Source organism: Nycticebus coucang, chromosome 7, assembly GCF_027406575.1.
Source record: "Nycticebus coucang isolate mNycCou1 chromosome 7, mNycCou1.pri, whole genome shotgun sequence".
Lineage (NCBI taxonomy): Eukaryota > Metazoa > Chordata > Mammalia > Primates > Lorisidae > Nycticebus > Nycticebus coucang.
In genome coordinates, this window is record NC_069786.1 from 43,755,809 (window position 1) to 43,771,904 (window position 16,096).

At 37.6% G+C, this 16,096-nt stretch overlaps 1 protein-coding gene across 4 annotated transcripts in view; it reads left to right on the forward strand.

Annotated features, from left to right (window-relative positions):
* The window catches only part of EPC2 (enhancer of polycomb homolog 2), a 161,733-nt gene extending 149,566 nt beyond the window's left edge, over window positions 1-12,167 (forward strand). For all 4 annotated transcript variants that reach the window (XM_053597616.1, XM_053597619.1, XM_053597618.1 and 1 more), the window contains 4 exons: window positions 5,146-5,282; window positions 6,740-6,899; window positions 7,814-8,144; window positions 9,973-12,167. In XM_053597616.1, coding sequence (XP_053453591.1) covers window positions 5,146-5,282; window positions 6,740-6,899; window positions 7,814-8,144; window positions 9,973-10,045 — 701 coding nt within the window. In that variant the 3' untranslated portion in view covers window positions 10,046-12,167. The remainder of the gene's footprint in view (window positions 1-5,145; window positions 5,283-6,739; window positions 6,900-7,813; window positions 8,145-9,972) is intronic.
* The last annotated feature ends 3,929 nt before the right edge of the window (window positions 12,168-16,096 follow it).

Sequence of the window (16,096 nt, forward strand, 5' to 3'; positions counted from 1 at the left end):
TCTCCAAAAAAAAAAAAAAAAAAACCTCTGTGGGCCCAAAGCTTAAGAAACAGTGATTTAGAACTTCATCATTATTATGTTAACGTAAAATTCCTAGAGGTACCCAGAGTATGTTTTTGGTGGATCATTTTCAGAATATGGAGGGAAAGTTGATAAGAGATTACCCTAGGGATAACACTTCTGGAACCACAAGTATTCCAAATAAAGGTGCATGGATTCATCTGAGGAATAAAAGCAGACTGATCTAAGACAGGTAATGAGTCAGATTTATGGAAGTTATGCAGAAAGGTAAGGGATTTTTGTGAAAAACATACTGTTGGTTATCTGTACAAGATGTCTAGAAATGTAAAAATGTTACTAGTGTACAGAATGACATATTTGGATATATGAAGGAGAAATTCTATAATAGATATGCTGATTTATTAGAATGTGTTACCCAGGAAGGTTCATAAAACTATCTGGAGTAGTGAAGTGTTGCCACCTTCACAAAGCAATCAGATTTATAGTTACTTTTAAATTGATAGGACTTGATGGGGTAAAGTAGGGTAGATTTATGACCAGCATGAATTTCACTTTTAAGCCAGCAACCTAGCATCAACTAGTAAAAAGAACTTGGATTGGCCCTAAGCAAGAGAAGCAGAGGTTTCTCTTTTGTACATTCTACCCCAGACACACACTAGTAAGTCAACCCTGAGAACCTGGAGTATGGCAATTCAGTGTTGCGCCCATGCCATTAAAGCCATGTATTTCTTACCATTTTCTGTTCATCCCATAATGGTGAGTTAGAAGGGTATTTTTTCTGTGTCCCGGTTTTGTATCATGATTATTATTTTCCATTTCTGTCTGAAGAGTTGAAGTAATACTAAACAGTGTTCTCGAGAATTCTGAATGGGAACATCAGCTTGTTTGAACCACAATAGTATCTTTTTTTTTTTTTTTTTGAGACAGAGTCTCACCATGTCACCTGGGTAGAGTGCTGTGGTGTCAAAACTCATAGCAACCTCATACTTGTGGGCTTGCGAGAGCCTCTTGCCTCAGCATCCCAAGTAGTTGGGACTATCGGCGCCTACCACAGTGCTGGCTTATTTTTCTACCTTTTAGTAGAGACAGGTCTCGCTCTTGTTCAGGATGGTCTAGAACTCCTGACCTCAAGCAGTCCACCCGCCTTGGCCTTCCAGAGTGCTAGGATTACAGGCATGAGCCACTGCACCTGGCCTTGAAGCACATAATATCTTAATAGTAAAGAAAAAGATGTTGGGCGGCACCTGTGACTCAGTCCGTAGGGCGCCTGCCCCATATACCAAGGGTGGCGGGTTCAAACCCGGCCCTGGCCGACCTGCAACAAAAAAATAGCCGGGCGTTGTGGCGGGCACCTGTAGTCCCAGCTACTCGGGAGGCTGAGGTGAGAGAATCGCTTAAGCCCAGGAGTTGGAGGTTGTTGTGAGCTGTGTGATGCCATGGCACTCTACCGAGGGCCATAAAGTAAAACTCTGTCTCCACACACACAAAAAAAAAAAAAGAAAGAAAGAAAAATTTAGATGTCAAGAGTAGATATAACATAGTGAACTTGAGGTGAGAAAAAAAGAGGAAAAAATGTAATTTTAAAAGCATATTTACAATATAGAATTAAATTAAGTTTATGTTACACATTCTCAATTAGAAATGAGAATAGGAATAAGATTTTTGGTATCAAAAGTCATCCAAAATTTTAAAAGGTTGAGAAACACCATTAATCTGAATAATTTTTAGTAAGACTAAGTTGGGATTTTACGAGTTTCCTATGTGGAAAAGGATGATGAACAAGTTAACATTCTCAACAAGACAGGGCAACATCCATTTTAATATTTACACAACTGATCATTTGTTCATAAAAGCAAACATAGCATCTCTAGTTGTCAGTATTTTGAGAACTTGGGATGCTGAGGCAAGAGGATCTCGCAAGCCCACAAGTATGAATGGCAATCCAAAAGTGTTTTGTTTAGGTTCTTTTTTTTTTTTTTTTTTTTTATGAGATAAGATCTCCCTCTGTCACCAAGGGTAAAGTGGTGTCGTGACACATCATAGCTCACTACAACCTCACATTCCCAGCTTCAGGCAATCCTCCTGCCTTAGCCTCTTGACTAGCTGGGAATATAGGCTCATTTTTGTATTTTTTGTAGAGACAAGTTCTTGCTCTTGCTCAGGCTGGTCTTGAACTCCTGACCATAAACAGTTCCTCCCACCTCAGCCTCCCAAAGTGCTAGCTAGGATTACAGGTCTAAGTCATTGCACGCAGGTCCAAAAGTGTTTTTTGTTTGTTTTTGATTTAAAAATAGCAGTTTTTTCTTTGATTTGGTTAGATATATACTTTATTCTGAATTAATAACATTTTATCAACTGATTTGAAAGATTTCAGGAAAAGAAAAGATTTTCATTCTCATTTCTCTCTCAATTTTGAAATAGCCACTAAAAGTATATTTCCCTTACTTGATTTATTCTTCATTTAAAGTTAACCACTGTGACTCCCTCATTTTTACCAGAATGTAAAGCTCAGCTTTATGACACACTTAAAATTAACACTGGATTTAAGGACTACTAATAATCAGATTCCAAGTCCATTTCTTTTGAATTGACACTCTTTTATACACATAGGACTTAAATTTATTTGGGTTTATTTAAGATTTTTTTTCTGTCTTTGATCTAATAAACTATTTTTCATCTCTTTCCCCAACGTTTTCAAACAGCTGGAAATTCATGAATACTTCACATTTTCATTTGATTTTGAAGATTGTAAATTTAGAATTACAATTTTTTTAATTTAAAAATAGAACTCGTGCAGTGAATTTAACATAGTCAAAGAGACATAAGATTTTGTTGGTAATTCAGTAAGATAGCTAATGTGTACTTCAAAAATACAGGTAATATTAAAATTTTAGAGTGAGCACTATAATTTATAGCCCCAAGTTTTTTAATCTTCTAAAAATAAAATTGCTGTCTACCTACGACCTGTTTTCTCTCATCCTACTTCAATACAAATTTTAATAACAGTGTTGTGGATTGGAAATGAAAGTATATCTAAAAGCTTTGTCCACTTTTGAGGCCGAAATCCTTTTTCATAGAGAATAGACTATACTATGCATAATTTGTTATATGTCTAATTTACCATCAAAAACTTTTTTTTTTAATTTCTCATTTGTGATGCAACTAAACAGAAAATTTGGGGAGTTAAGTAATGTGCATTGAGGGTGTAGTCTCCAGCCTAAATGCCTTTAGTTCACATTGATTGATTAGATTGGTCAATTGCAAGTAAAGGTTGATTCTTACTAGTTACCATTTCTTTATATGTATCTTTTCTTTTTGTTGTTCACAACTGTACTGTTGGACTTCATAACAGGGGCCTTTTTCTTAATTTATTTTCCCCTGCATTCACTGTAACTCTTAAAGTAGCGCTCTACAACATAGTAAACATTAAACACTTGCTTATTGAGTGAAATAATTGAGCAAGAAGAAAACAAACAGTGAAGAAAAATAGAGCAAAATAGAGTACATATATTCTGATGTGATGTAATATTTCTTGATTCTAATAATGGGTAGACTTCATGGAAATAACTTTGTGTCTTCTAAATCAGTTTATCAGAAATCTACTTAAATATCAATGAATGAAATCTTATTTACATTTCTTTGGAAAAAATGATTTCTGGCTGGGTGGGGTGGCTCATGCCTGTATTCTTAGCATGAGGCAGAGGCCGTGGATACTTGAGGTCAGGAGTTAGAAACTAACCTGGCAAGAGCCAGACCTGTCCCTACTAAAATTAGAAAAACTAGCCAGGTGTTGTAGCAGGTGCCTGTAGTCTCAGCTACTTGGGAGGCTGAGGCAAGAGAATCACTTAAGCCCAGGAGTTTGAGGTTGCTGTGAGCTGTAATGCCACAACACTCTACCCAGGGTGACAGAGTGAGGCCATCTCAAAACAAAAGAAAAAATGATTTCTCTAACTTTTCTTAGCTGATCTTTTCTTCCCCACCCCCCCACCCCCATCTTGGCCAAGAGTCTCGCTGTATGACCTGGATAGAGTGCCCCTTAGGTAGAGTACTGTGGAGCCATAGCTTACAGCAGCCTCAAACTGTCAGTCTCAAGCTGTCTTCTTGCTTCACCCTCCCGAGTAGCTGGGACTGCATTCAGGCAACTGCCATGATGTCTGTTAGCTCATCTTTTAAACAGAAGTTTCACATTTCTTTATTTAAAATGCACTAACTTTTTTTTTTGGAGACAGAGTCTCAGTACAGCACAGTGGCGTCTCATAGCTCACAGCAACCTCAGACTCTTGGGCTTAAGTGAATCTCTTGCCTCAGCCTCCCAAGTAGCTGGGACTACAGACACCTACCACAAAGCCAGCTATTTTTTTGTTGTTATTGTAGTCATTGTTTAGCAGACCCAGGCTGGGTTCAAACCCACCAGCCCTGGTGCATATAGCCGGTGCTCTAACCACTTAGCTACCGGTACCAAGCTGAAATGTACTTTTAACACACTTGCTCACAACATAATTCATTATGTCTGAGGATACATGTGTCTTTGATTTTCCGAACACCTCTCTGATTTCTAGCACTTACTTTTGTAGGTAAAATTTATTTTAGACATTCAGTCTGTTGGCTTTAAACTGTGGTTTATAGTTATGTTAGATGAACATCTCTGTTTTCCATTCTGATTTATAATCAGAGAAAAAGTATGTTTACTTCAATATTAATGAAAACTAGCAGTAAGAATCATTTGCAGTCTTGCAGATGGTCCTGCTTTCTTAGTATGGCTACAATTTAGTCATTATTATTAGCAGTAATAATAAAAATGTAAAAATTATTTTAAAAATAATAAAAAAAATTAAACTTTTTTTCTTTACATGGTCACCATAATACAGAATTTTAAGAGTGATCTCAAAGATACTGAGCCTGAGTAAATGATAAAATTGTCACGTTAGAACTGTGTTAGCAATAAAAACTACATTTAAGAACTTCTCTAGCATGGGATGCTAAATGGATCATGGGTACAGCATATGACATACTTGCCAAAAGATTTGTCATTTTTCTTAGGTACTTTTCTGACAAAGTATTTCTATTTGTATTATTGAAAATACTTTAAAACATACTTATTTCTGAAATTAATGTCCTTTACAGTAACAGGGGGTATCACAGAAGAGCAGTTTCAGACTCATCAACAGCAGTTAGTTCAAATGCAAAGGCAGCAACTCGCTCAGCTTCAGCAGAAACAGCAATCTCAGCATTCCTCGCAACAGACACATCCAAAAGCACAGGTACGCCTGTCTTTTCATCATGATTATGCCTCTGTCTTTCTTTCATAATTATGTAGTTTTGTTCCATTTTTGTCAAGTCACAGAAGATAACCTCAGTTTTGCACTCTTTGATTTTATACACCTAATGTACATGTGTTTAAGTGACGGATTATAAACTAGTCTCTTAATATTTTGTGAATAGTACTAGAACCAAATGTGGTATTTTTAATCCAAGGAAGAACTAATTATCCTTTCTTTGAAGGTTACTAAGAATTTATAGAAGTAACTATATATTCTTAAAACCATCATTCCCAACCCCCAGGCTCCCTAAAAAAGGTAATTTTTTAGTCTCTAACTTCTTTATATTCTTTGAATATAGTAGTAAGATTTAACCTTGCTAGCCCCTTCCTAAACTATATGGCTATGCCCCATGAGCTAAGAAGTGATTTGCTTGAATTGTGCAGTAAATCTGGATACTACAACCTCTTGCCTCTGTGTTCACATTTCCCTGTAGAAAAAAAAAAATTGCCTCTAGGAGAAATTGTTCATAGATACCATTAAATAAAGACACAAGGGGTAAGAATAAAAATGCTTCATAAAACCTTAATTGTCAGAAGGAGCTAACCCTGCTGTTACCACCCTGATTTTCACCCCATAAGACTCTTTGTGGACTTCTGGCCTCCAAAACTGTGAAAGAATAAATTTGTTATTTTAAGCCACTAAACACAAAACAAAACTAAGAAATATATTTCAAATTCAAATCACCTGAAAAGTTTTGTTTCTCCATGATTCTAAAACTATTTTTGAAGTAATATCTGAGAATAACTCAATCTTAGTTATATTCCATGAGTTCTCAAGGCAAGGTCTGCCCATAGTGCTTCCACTCAGTTTCAAAGCATCAGGATACTGACCTTAAAGGCCCTGATTCCCAAAACATAAAAATCTTAGTTATCCTAGACCCAGCAAAATTCCTTATATCTAGGTAGATCTGGATTTAGTAATCGGTGACCAGTTTTATACAGAATCAAGGAAGAATGGCCATTTAACTTTTGTTTGCGTTTTCAGAGTCTCTTGGTAACCAGCCTAAGGTATTTTCAGCCTACTTCAGGGTTAAGTTTTTACATTGTGACAAAAATGACTATTGGTCATCTCTGTGATATTATTTCACCCATAATACCTAGTTTTTCAAGTATTTTTAAAAGCATTCATTAACATTTATTGGAAAAACGGAAAGAGTATTAAAGATTTGGGGTGTTTAATCCCCTAGTTCTTTTTTAGAAACAACTACTTCCCAGTTTTTAGTTACTTCACTGCTTCTTGTGCCAAAAGTAGTCTATGGAGTCGTAGATCTCTTACTCTAAACTTTTTATTGTTCGAAGTTTAAAAGGCAACATTTTGAGTTTGCCTCATTCCTTAATATGTTTCATAAAATCACATCTAAAAAATCACATCATAAAAAATGTTTGTTCATTTTATAGGGCTCAAGCACCTCTGACTGTATGTCTAAAACCCTTGACTCAGCCAGCGCCCACTTTGCTGCATCTGCAGTGGTCAGTGCACCTGTTCCAAGTCGTAGTGAGGTAGCCAAGGAACAGAATACTGGCCACAACAACATAAACGGTGTTGTCCAGCCTTCAGGTATGGCTGGGGTTTCACGTGGTACTTAGTAGCTTCACCTTGTAACTCAGTGGTGTGGGATATGGTTTTAATATTTTATACCCAGGGAGAAAATGTGTGTAAGAAATGAACAGTACTCTTCAGAATCTCTTTGGAAAGACGGGGAGATAGCAGAGTGTTTTCTAGGATTCTCATAGAGTCTGTTTTGTTTCCTTCTGCACCCATGGATACCTATCTGTGTACCATTCCACCCTTTCTGGCTTCATTCACACACTGTTGGTTGCCTCCCATCTTTGGAAATCCATCAAGTTAATTACTATCACCATTAAATCATTTATTCATAGATTAGAAGATGAAATCTAACCCGGAACATATGTAATAAATTTGAAATTGGGTTTACCTTCCCACTCTCACAGACTCCTAGCCATGCTTTCTCTGATTCCTCCTGAGAGAGAGTATTGCTGTGAAACCCTCCCTGCTTCTTAGTACCCAGAGTCCTCAAAGACTTGTTATTCCTGTCATCCTTCAACTACCTCTCAGACCCCAGAATTTTCTAGTTTCTTTTAGGTATACTCATGATCCTGATTGTCCATCTTACTAAATGTTCATGCATCTACAAATTCTCACAGAGATCCAACTCTCACTTTGTGTGTATGTCTATGTCCAGAGTTGCCAGAAATAGAGGAAGCAGATTACTTAAAAAGCCCTTTTTTGCAGAGCAGTAGAGAGAGGTGTGTCTTTAGGGTTGTAACAGGTAAGTATGTTACACTTACTGGTCATAAACTCTCTCCGGAGAGACCATTATTTAGTTTGAATTTAGATAGTGATATTTAATTCAAAAACAAATGTTTATATTTATTTTTTAATTAAACTCCTAAAAAGTTTGATTTATGTGTCATGACACTAATTGGATGATTTTTTTTTTTCTCTTTCAGGAACCTCTAAATTATACTCCACCAATATGGCTTTATCATCTAGCCCAGGGATTTCAGCTGTACAACTTGTAAGGACAGTTGGCCACACCACTACAAACCACTTAATCCCAGCATTGTGCACAAGCAGTCCTCAAACACTTCCCATGAACAATTCCTGCCTGACAAACGCAGTACACCTCAATAATGTCAGTGTTGTTTCTCCAGTCAATGTGCATATCAATACACGGACTTCAGCACCATCGCCAACAGCCTTAAAACTTGCCACGGTTGCTGCCAGTATGGACAGAGTGCCAAAGGTTACTCCCAGCAGTGCCATCAGCAGCATAACAAGGTGTGTGTGTGTTTTAAGTATCATTCTCTCCCTTTGTGCTGGCTATTCTGTGGGAGGAAAAAGACTTATTACTGCTCTAGCCATCCATACCTGTTGACAGTCTTGCTTTTCAACAGATTTTGATAATCCGCGCAATAAAAAGGTCTATGATTTAGATTATTTGTTTTAGGTCCCTAGACTAGAATTGTAAAAAAAAAAAATTTTTTTAAAGAAAAAAAACATCAAATTGGCAAATACATTAGAATCTGTTTTATTTTAGTTATTTATTTATTTATTTATTTTTTAGAGACAGAGTTTCACTTTATTGCCCTTGGTAGTGTGCTGTGGCATCACAGCTCACAGCAACCTTCAACTCCTGGGCTAGGCAATTCTCTTGCCTCAGCCTCCCAAGTAGCTGGGACTATATAGGCGCCCGCCACAACGCCCAGCTATTTTTTGTTGCAATTTGGCCGGGGTCAGGTTCAAATCCACCACCCTCGGTATATGGGGCTGGCGCCCTACCCACTGAGCCACAGGCACCGGCCCAGAATCTTTTTTGAAGCTTTTCTTTACTCTTATGTAGGCAGTAGACCATCTTCCTACATTGGAACCTATTTTCAAAAACTGTACTAAATGGAAGTTCCTTGTGTTGACTAGCTCTGTATGTTAACTGGTTTGTTACAGTCCCTTGGGTGGTCCCTTTACATGAGTTTTGGTGTGTAGTGTGTACTCTGTGTGTGTGTGTGTGTGTTTTGGTAGTTTAGACAGCCTGGAAGGTTAGCGTCGTTATTACTAATTCTATCCCAGAGTTTAGGTCTCAAATCAAAATTTATGTTTTCTTCAGCATTATACACAAAAGGGAAGTAAATTATTCCATGTGTATATTAAAATTAAAATATTCTAGAATTAACCTATAAATAATGTATTTCAGAGTGTAGTTTGTTCCTTTGTTTTTGAGGCACAGTCTTCCTCTGTCACCCTCACTAGAGTGTTGTGTCATCAAAGCTCACAGTAACCTCAAACTCTTGAGGTCAAGTGATTTTCTTAACTCAGCCTCCCTAGTAGATGGGGCTATAGGTGCCCACCACAGTGCCTGGCTATTTTTTAGAGACAGAGTCTGGCTCTTGCTCAGGCTGGTCTCGGACTCCTGAGCTCAGACAGTCCACCTGTCTTGGCCTCCCAGAGTGCTAGGATTATAGGCATGAGCCACTGCGCCTGGCCCCTCAGAGTGTGGTATATTCATTTCCATCTATGATACTAATAAAAGAAGAACAGTGAGTCAGGAAAAAACATTATGTGGGTTAATAAATAGATGACCTTAAGCCTGTAAAATTAAATTCTAGTGGAAAGTAATTTAATATTGTGTTCCTAATGATTATTCTTTTAAGCATATCCTTTATCAGCTATAAGGAAAAAAACCTTGGATTGTCCAGTGTTATATGTTAAAATTATATGTAACTTATCATTTTATAAGTAATTTATAATTGGCTTCTACAGAAATACTGTCTTAGTCCTTAAATTACTGTCTTAGTCCTAAGTAAATAGCAGTAATCAAGTAATTAGTTATTGATGGAATTTTGCAGGTTTTTTTTTGGCTGGGGCTGGGTTTGAACCCGCCACCTCCGGCATATGGGACCAGCGCCCTACTCCTTTGAGCCACAGGTGCTGCCCAGAATTTTTGAACTGAAGAAAACATTTTCATTTTTGTCTAAAAATAATAAACATAGGAAATGTTCTTGTGAAGTCATGTTTAGTTGTCGTTATATAAAAATGTATTTGTAAATACTAAGTGATAACATTATATTCTAGAGAGTATTAATCTTTACTTTTATTCTTTGCCTTGCTATAGAGAGAACCATGAACCAGAAAGATTGGGCTTAAATGGAATAGCAGAGACAACAGTAGCCATGGAAGTGACATAACCTGAAACATATGGCTGTGCCCTGTGCTGATGGGCAGTCGTTCATATTCCAGCTGAATGCAAAAGGCAACACTCTGTGGATCACAGAGTGGTTAACAATGGACCTAAATGGACTATAGTATATCGGGTGTTAAATCGATATATGATGTATATTTTGTAAAATTGGGAAAATCACTACCTTGTAAAATAGTTTATTTGTATCATCAATATTATTTCTGTTACTTGAATAGTAGATATTCATCATCATGCTTTTGCACTTGAATTTGCAACTGAATGGATTTTAAAAAATAATTCTTTAATGGGATCATGAGCATGAAATGGGATCCTGCATCACTTGTTTTAACTATTTATTTTGCCATGTTTACATTTTGTATCTTGTAAAAATAAATCCAACTTTGTGTCTAAAAAGTTAAAGATTCATAGCTAGAAAATGAAATTCTTGTAATTTTTTTCTAAAGGAACTGTAAAGTTTTCACCTGGTTCATTTTGTTTCACAATTTGACTAGATGGACTTTTTGGTAAATACTTTAGTGGCATTTCACTGTCAAATATGAAGTTCAAGGCAAAATAGTATTTTCTATTACTGTGCAGGGGAAAGGGATGGATCGATACATGCAAATTTAATGTAGTAACTTCACTTTTCCATATATTTTGAATGTATATTTCTATTTATAATACCAGTTTATAAAAAATAATTACACAGAAAAAATGGAGTAGGAAAAATTATGCATCTAGCACATTTAAACTGTGCAGATACGAAAATTTTTCAAGATAAAATTTTACATTTTATCTGAAGACTGCATATTTTAACTGGCTTTAAAACTGTAACTCACCACATAAAAGATATTTTACCAGGTATATATTGCATTATATCATTGCAATAATTATTGGAAGTTAGATATCGAGCCATCCCAGGTGTTGGGGGTGGGTGGGGGAGGGTTGTGGCAAGATTGTCTTTTCAATTTTGGAGAGTTTTCCTGTGGCTACAAGGCAAGTAACGGGTTGGAAAAAGTCTGACTGTAAGTGTTGGACACCTTCATAGTGTAGTGTTTTAGTGACTTTTTTTATACGGTTCTTGTAAATTAGATACGTGTAGTGGTGTTTCAGAATGTTTGTTTATGCACTAGTTCAGACAACTTTCCCTGTTACTTGTTCTTGATAAGTGAAAACTGCAGGGAAATAAAAAATACATATCAAAACATGGACATGCTGCATATGTGTTTATTTCACAATGTGCACACAGTGTAAGTTAAAATTTAAGGGAGATGATAGCACTTAACAGCACTTTTCATTTTCACAGTGCTTTCCAAGCATTAATGGAAAGAATTATAAGCAGCTCATCTGTGGGCACTATTGGGTTTCAGATAATCCAATATAAACTACCTTTGATATGAAAAGTTCTTAAAATATTTTACAGAATGTAAGTAGTTTGCAGTATATTAGTCATTGAAATCTCATAAATGAGCCTCATTTTATAAATAAAAGTTTAGAGTAGATTATATTGCAAGGGGGTTTTGTCAAGTAAGTACTGGGAAATGTAAATATTTTTAATGAATATAATTAAAACCATTTCAAACCTACATAATTTTATACTTTACATTTTTTATATCTGCAGTCCTGAAGGTTGTAAATTGATATGTCAGTTGAATTAATGGGCCAAGATTTCTGCTGAGAGTGGTTTTTATCCAGGTCCTAAAAATGTAAAGCAACTTATGGTCAAAACCATAGAAAAAAATAATTTCTTCATTGGTTGCGACCTGATAGGATCCATGCTCATTTCTGCCATACTACCTCTGGAGTTACTCATTGCTGATTATATAAAGGAAATAATTTTGATTTGATATGTATTATGACTGTGTTAATTCTGCTTATAGTCGGATGTATCTCCTTTCTATTAAGAACTTAATTTTAGTGCCAATTTCAAAGAAAGCTTTTTCCCCATTTTACTGAAGTAAAGCATGAAGTGAATTTTTGCCTTATGTGATATATGTTATAAATAAGTAAAACTTGAAAGAACTACCCATTTGTACAATTTCTGGAGGTGGTGGCAAATGCAGAACTTATCAAAAACTGGTGACCATTTTCTTTGTTCCTTTTCAAGTAAAATAGAAAAATAAGCCTTATTTGGGTGATTGTAACTGCCTCGTGGATGACATTTCAATTACTTGCATACACATTTTTCTAGTGATTTTCAAAAACTTAAATGACGCATTTGTTTTCACCTTATTAAATTGAAGAATAATTTATTTTTGCACTGGATAGGACCAACATCTGTTGGTTTTCTGAGGAAATTAGTATTGGTACTTGGAGGCCGATAAGCTTTTGGACTCCTTGGATAGTATGCCTTGAGGTGGGTGGAGGTGGAAGGTGTTTGTGCTTTTTAAAAAATTAGCAAAGGGGTAAATTGCATGTGCGAGGATAATCCTTTAATTCGGTTTCGATAAAAATACTTAAACACTGTATTTTTCTGCCTTCCAAAACAGAGGTTCCCCCCGTCCTTTCCCAGTAATTCAAGGCTACTATTGATGTATAATAGTTCTAAGTATATTTGAGGATGTGTTGCATTTATTTCTTTTGTAAAAGACCAAGGATAAATAAAAATATTTGGAGGGTGTGTTTAAAAGGTATATCTGTAACATACATGTATATTCTGGCTTTTTTAAAAAAATAAGGGATACAGTATTAGCAACTGTGGTTAGCGTTTTTTATTACCAAGGTTGTTTGGGGAGTGGGAGAAGACCATAAAGGAGAGCTGCCATTTCAGAAACTTTTCCCTGGTGCACACTGTATTTGAGTGTGATGCTATACTTCGCAACAACTTTCGTTGATCAGTAATACTCCTGTGACTGAAGTGTTTGGTTATCTCCTAACTGACTTAGCAAACTTCTAAATTTTAAAAGGTAAGGATATCCTTTTTTTTTTTTTTTTTTTTTTTGAGACAGTCTTCACTACGTTACCCTCAGAAGAATGCTGTGGTGTCCCAGCCCACAGCAACCTCAAACTCTTGAGCTTTAAGCGATTCTCTTGCCTCAGCCTCCCAAGTAGCTGGGACTATAGGTGCCCATGACAACGCCCGGCTTTCTTTTTCTTTTTTTGTAGTTGTCTTTGTTGAGCAGGCCTGGGCCAGGTTCCAACCTGCAAGCCCCCGTATATGTGGCCAGCGCCCTAACCACTGAGCTATGGATGCCGAGCCAAAGGTAAGGATATCTTAAATGATTCTGAATATTATATCCTATAAGAGATGTTTTTTATCACTAACAGCGACATCATGATAGCTAACGTCATGTAGCTTTCTCTGTTAGTGACTTTTGCATTCAGTCCTAACAATTTTTTTTTTTTTTGAGACTGTCTCAAGCTGTTGCCCTTAGTACTGAGTGCTATGGCATCATAGCTCACAGCAACCCCAAACTCTTGGGCTTAAGCGATTCTCTTGCCTCAGCTTCCCAAGTAGCTGGGACTACAGGCACCCACCAAAGTGCCTGGCTATTTTTTGGTTGTAGTTGTCATTGTTGTTTGGAAGGCCTAGGCTGGATTTGAACCCACCAGCTCTGGTGTATGTGGCTGGTGCCCTAGCTGCTGAGCTGCAGGCACTGGCCCAGTCCTAACAATTTTATGAAATACTATTATTCTTCCCATTTTTCAAAGCAGAGAAATGAAGTTTATAGAGAGGTTAATAAGTAACTTACCCAATGTCACATAGCTGGTAAGTCTATAAGCCATAAGTTAAACCTGGGTGGTCACCACATTCTAACCTCAAAAGAAGCACTTAGTAAACTGCTCAGTCCACTCGTAGCAGAATGTTAGGTTTTATTTAGAAGACAGCTTCCCCTCCCCATGCTGTGTATTAGATCCGCCTAATGGCTTTCGGACATCCACTGAGCAAACCCAGACCAATCAGCTTTTTCTCCTCTGTCTACTAGACCCAGCCAGTAAGTGCTAACGTTCTCAGCACAAGGCAGTGGGAGCTGGGTCTGAGCCAGGACTTGGTGGTTTAGCCCTTTCTGGACCTTGGTTTCCCCATCAGTAAGATGAGCAAGTTCCTGAAACTCCCTAATGGATCCTGACCACACTGAAAAGCATGGTGGAGGTGTGCATGTGCTGCGTGTGTCATTGGTTGCTCACCAAGAATGTAAATGATACGGGATCTAAGGCTGAACATATGGTTAGTCAAGTGATTTTTTTTTTTTTTTTTTTGTCCAGGCATGGTGGCTCACGCCTATAATCCCAGCCCTCTGGGAGGCCAAGACTGGTGGATTGCCTGAGCTCACAGAGACCAGCCTGAGCAAAAGCGAGACCCCATCTCTACTAAAAATAGAAAAACTGAAGCAAGGGATCACTTAAGCCCAAGAGTTGGAGGTTGCTGTGAGCTGTGACATCATGGCACTCTACCCTCTACCCAGGCAACAGCTTGAGACTCTTTAAGTCACAGATGCCGTCAAGGCTGACTATGGGCAATTATATTACACCATGTAATATGGCTGAGCTTATGGGGAATAATTATAACTAACTTCAGTGATTGCAAGTCCCACAAAGGCACAAGAATTCTGTGGGGTTTTGTTGTTTTGCAGTTTTTGGCCAGGGCTGGGTTTGAACCCACCACCTCCAGCATATGGGGCCGGCACCCTACTCCTTTGAGCCACAGGTGCCACCCTAAGAATTCTGTGTTTTTTAGAGGAGAGGACAGCAGGAGAAACAATCAGGAGAGAAAGGATGTGGTAGTAGATCAAGAGAATTTGCTGAGCTGGGATTTAATCTCTGCCATCTAATTGGTTGGTGAATTTTTTGTCTTCATGTTTCTGAACTTGTGTCATGCAATGAAAGGGTGGAATTAGGTAACCTCTAACACAGTGGTTCTCAACCTTCCTAATGCTGCGACCCTTTATTACAGTTCCTCATGTTGTGGTGACCCCCAACCGTAAAATTATTTTCGTTGCTACTTCATAACTGTAATTTTGCTACTGTTATGAATCGTAATATAAATATTGCAGGATGTATTTTCATTGTTACAAAGGAGTCGCGATCCACAGGTTGAGAACTGCTGCTCTAACATCTCTGCCAGCTCCAGAGCTATAGGAATCTAATTTCTCCCCACCTTCCCAGGTGCCTCTCTTGATTTCCAGAAAAATCACCTTTGCTTTTGGCAGCACCATTTACCAGCACAATTCAAAAGCAGCAGTAACAAACCAGACCCTCTACCCTCCTTTCCCTTTGCCTATTGTCTGAAAGGGACTGCTTATTTCAAACATGGACTTTTTTTTTTGCTGTGACTTACTGTAAAAGTCTGAAATTGTAGCATAGGGAAGATATATATTTCTCCAGTGATGATTTAAAGAGCCCTGTGTAAACTAAAGGTGTCTTGTTAGTCTCATGAGATCTCCCTTTGTAGCGTCATCACATATTTGAACAAAACCCTAACTACACCAGCTAACTCATTAGAGTAACATTGCAACACAAGAAGATAAAATATTTCTGAACACTGATCCTCCCTCAGTGAACACCTGTTATTCTCAGGAAAACCTAGGATCCTATAGTTAACTTTTCCCAGCTAAAACAAGAGACCCCACACACACAAAAAATTACAATTTCACCTTCAGTATACAAACGATTGATATGATGAACTGCACTGATGAGAGCAATGACATTTTCCATTCACTGATGTTGAAAAACTTCACCCAGCATGACATAGGACACTGTGTCCTTCCTCTGCTTGGCTCATGGGCACACACAGCTTGCCATTTTACCAGTACCTGACTCGTGTTCTTTGTACTGTCATATGTAGATTTGGGGTAGTGACCAAGTGAGCCCAAATTAGGATTTCAGCTTTTTTTTTTTTTGCAGTGTTGGCTGGAGCTGGGTTTGAACCCACCACCTCCAGCATATGGGGCCAGCACTCCACTCCTTTGAGCCACAGGAGCTGCCCAGGATTTCAGCTTTTATCAAAAGACATCTATGTTAGTTACCTACTGCTGAGTAAAAACTATTAGAAACTGAAAGCAACACATTATGTGGGTTAGATAGGTGTCTAACACAAGGCTAAAATCAAGGGGTATCT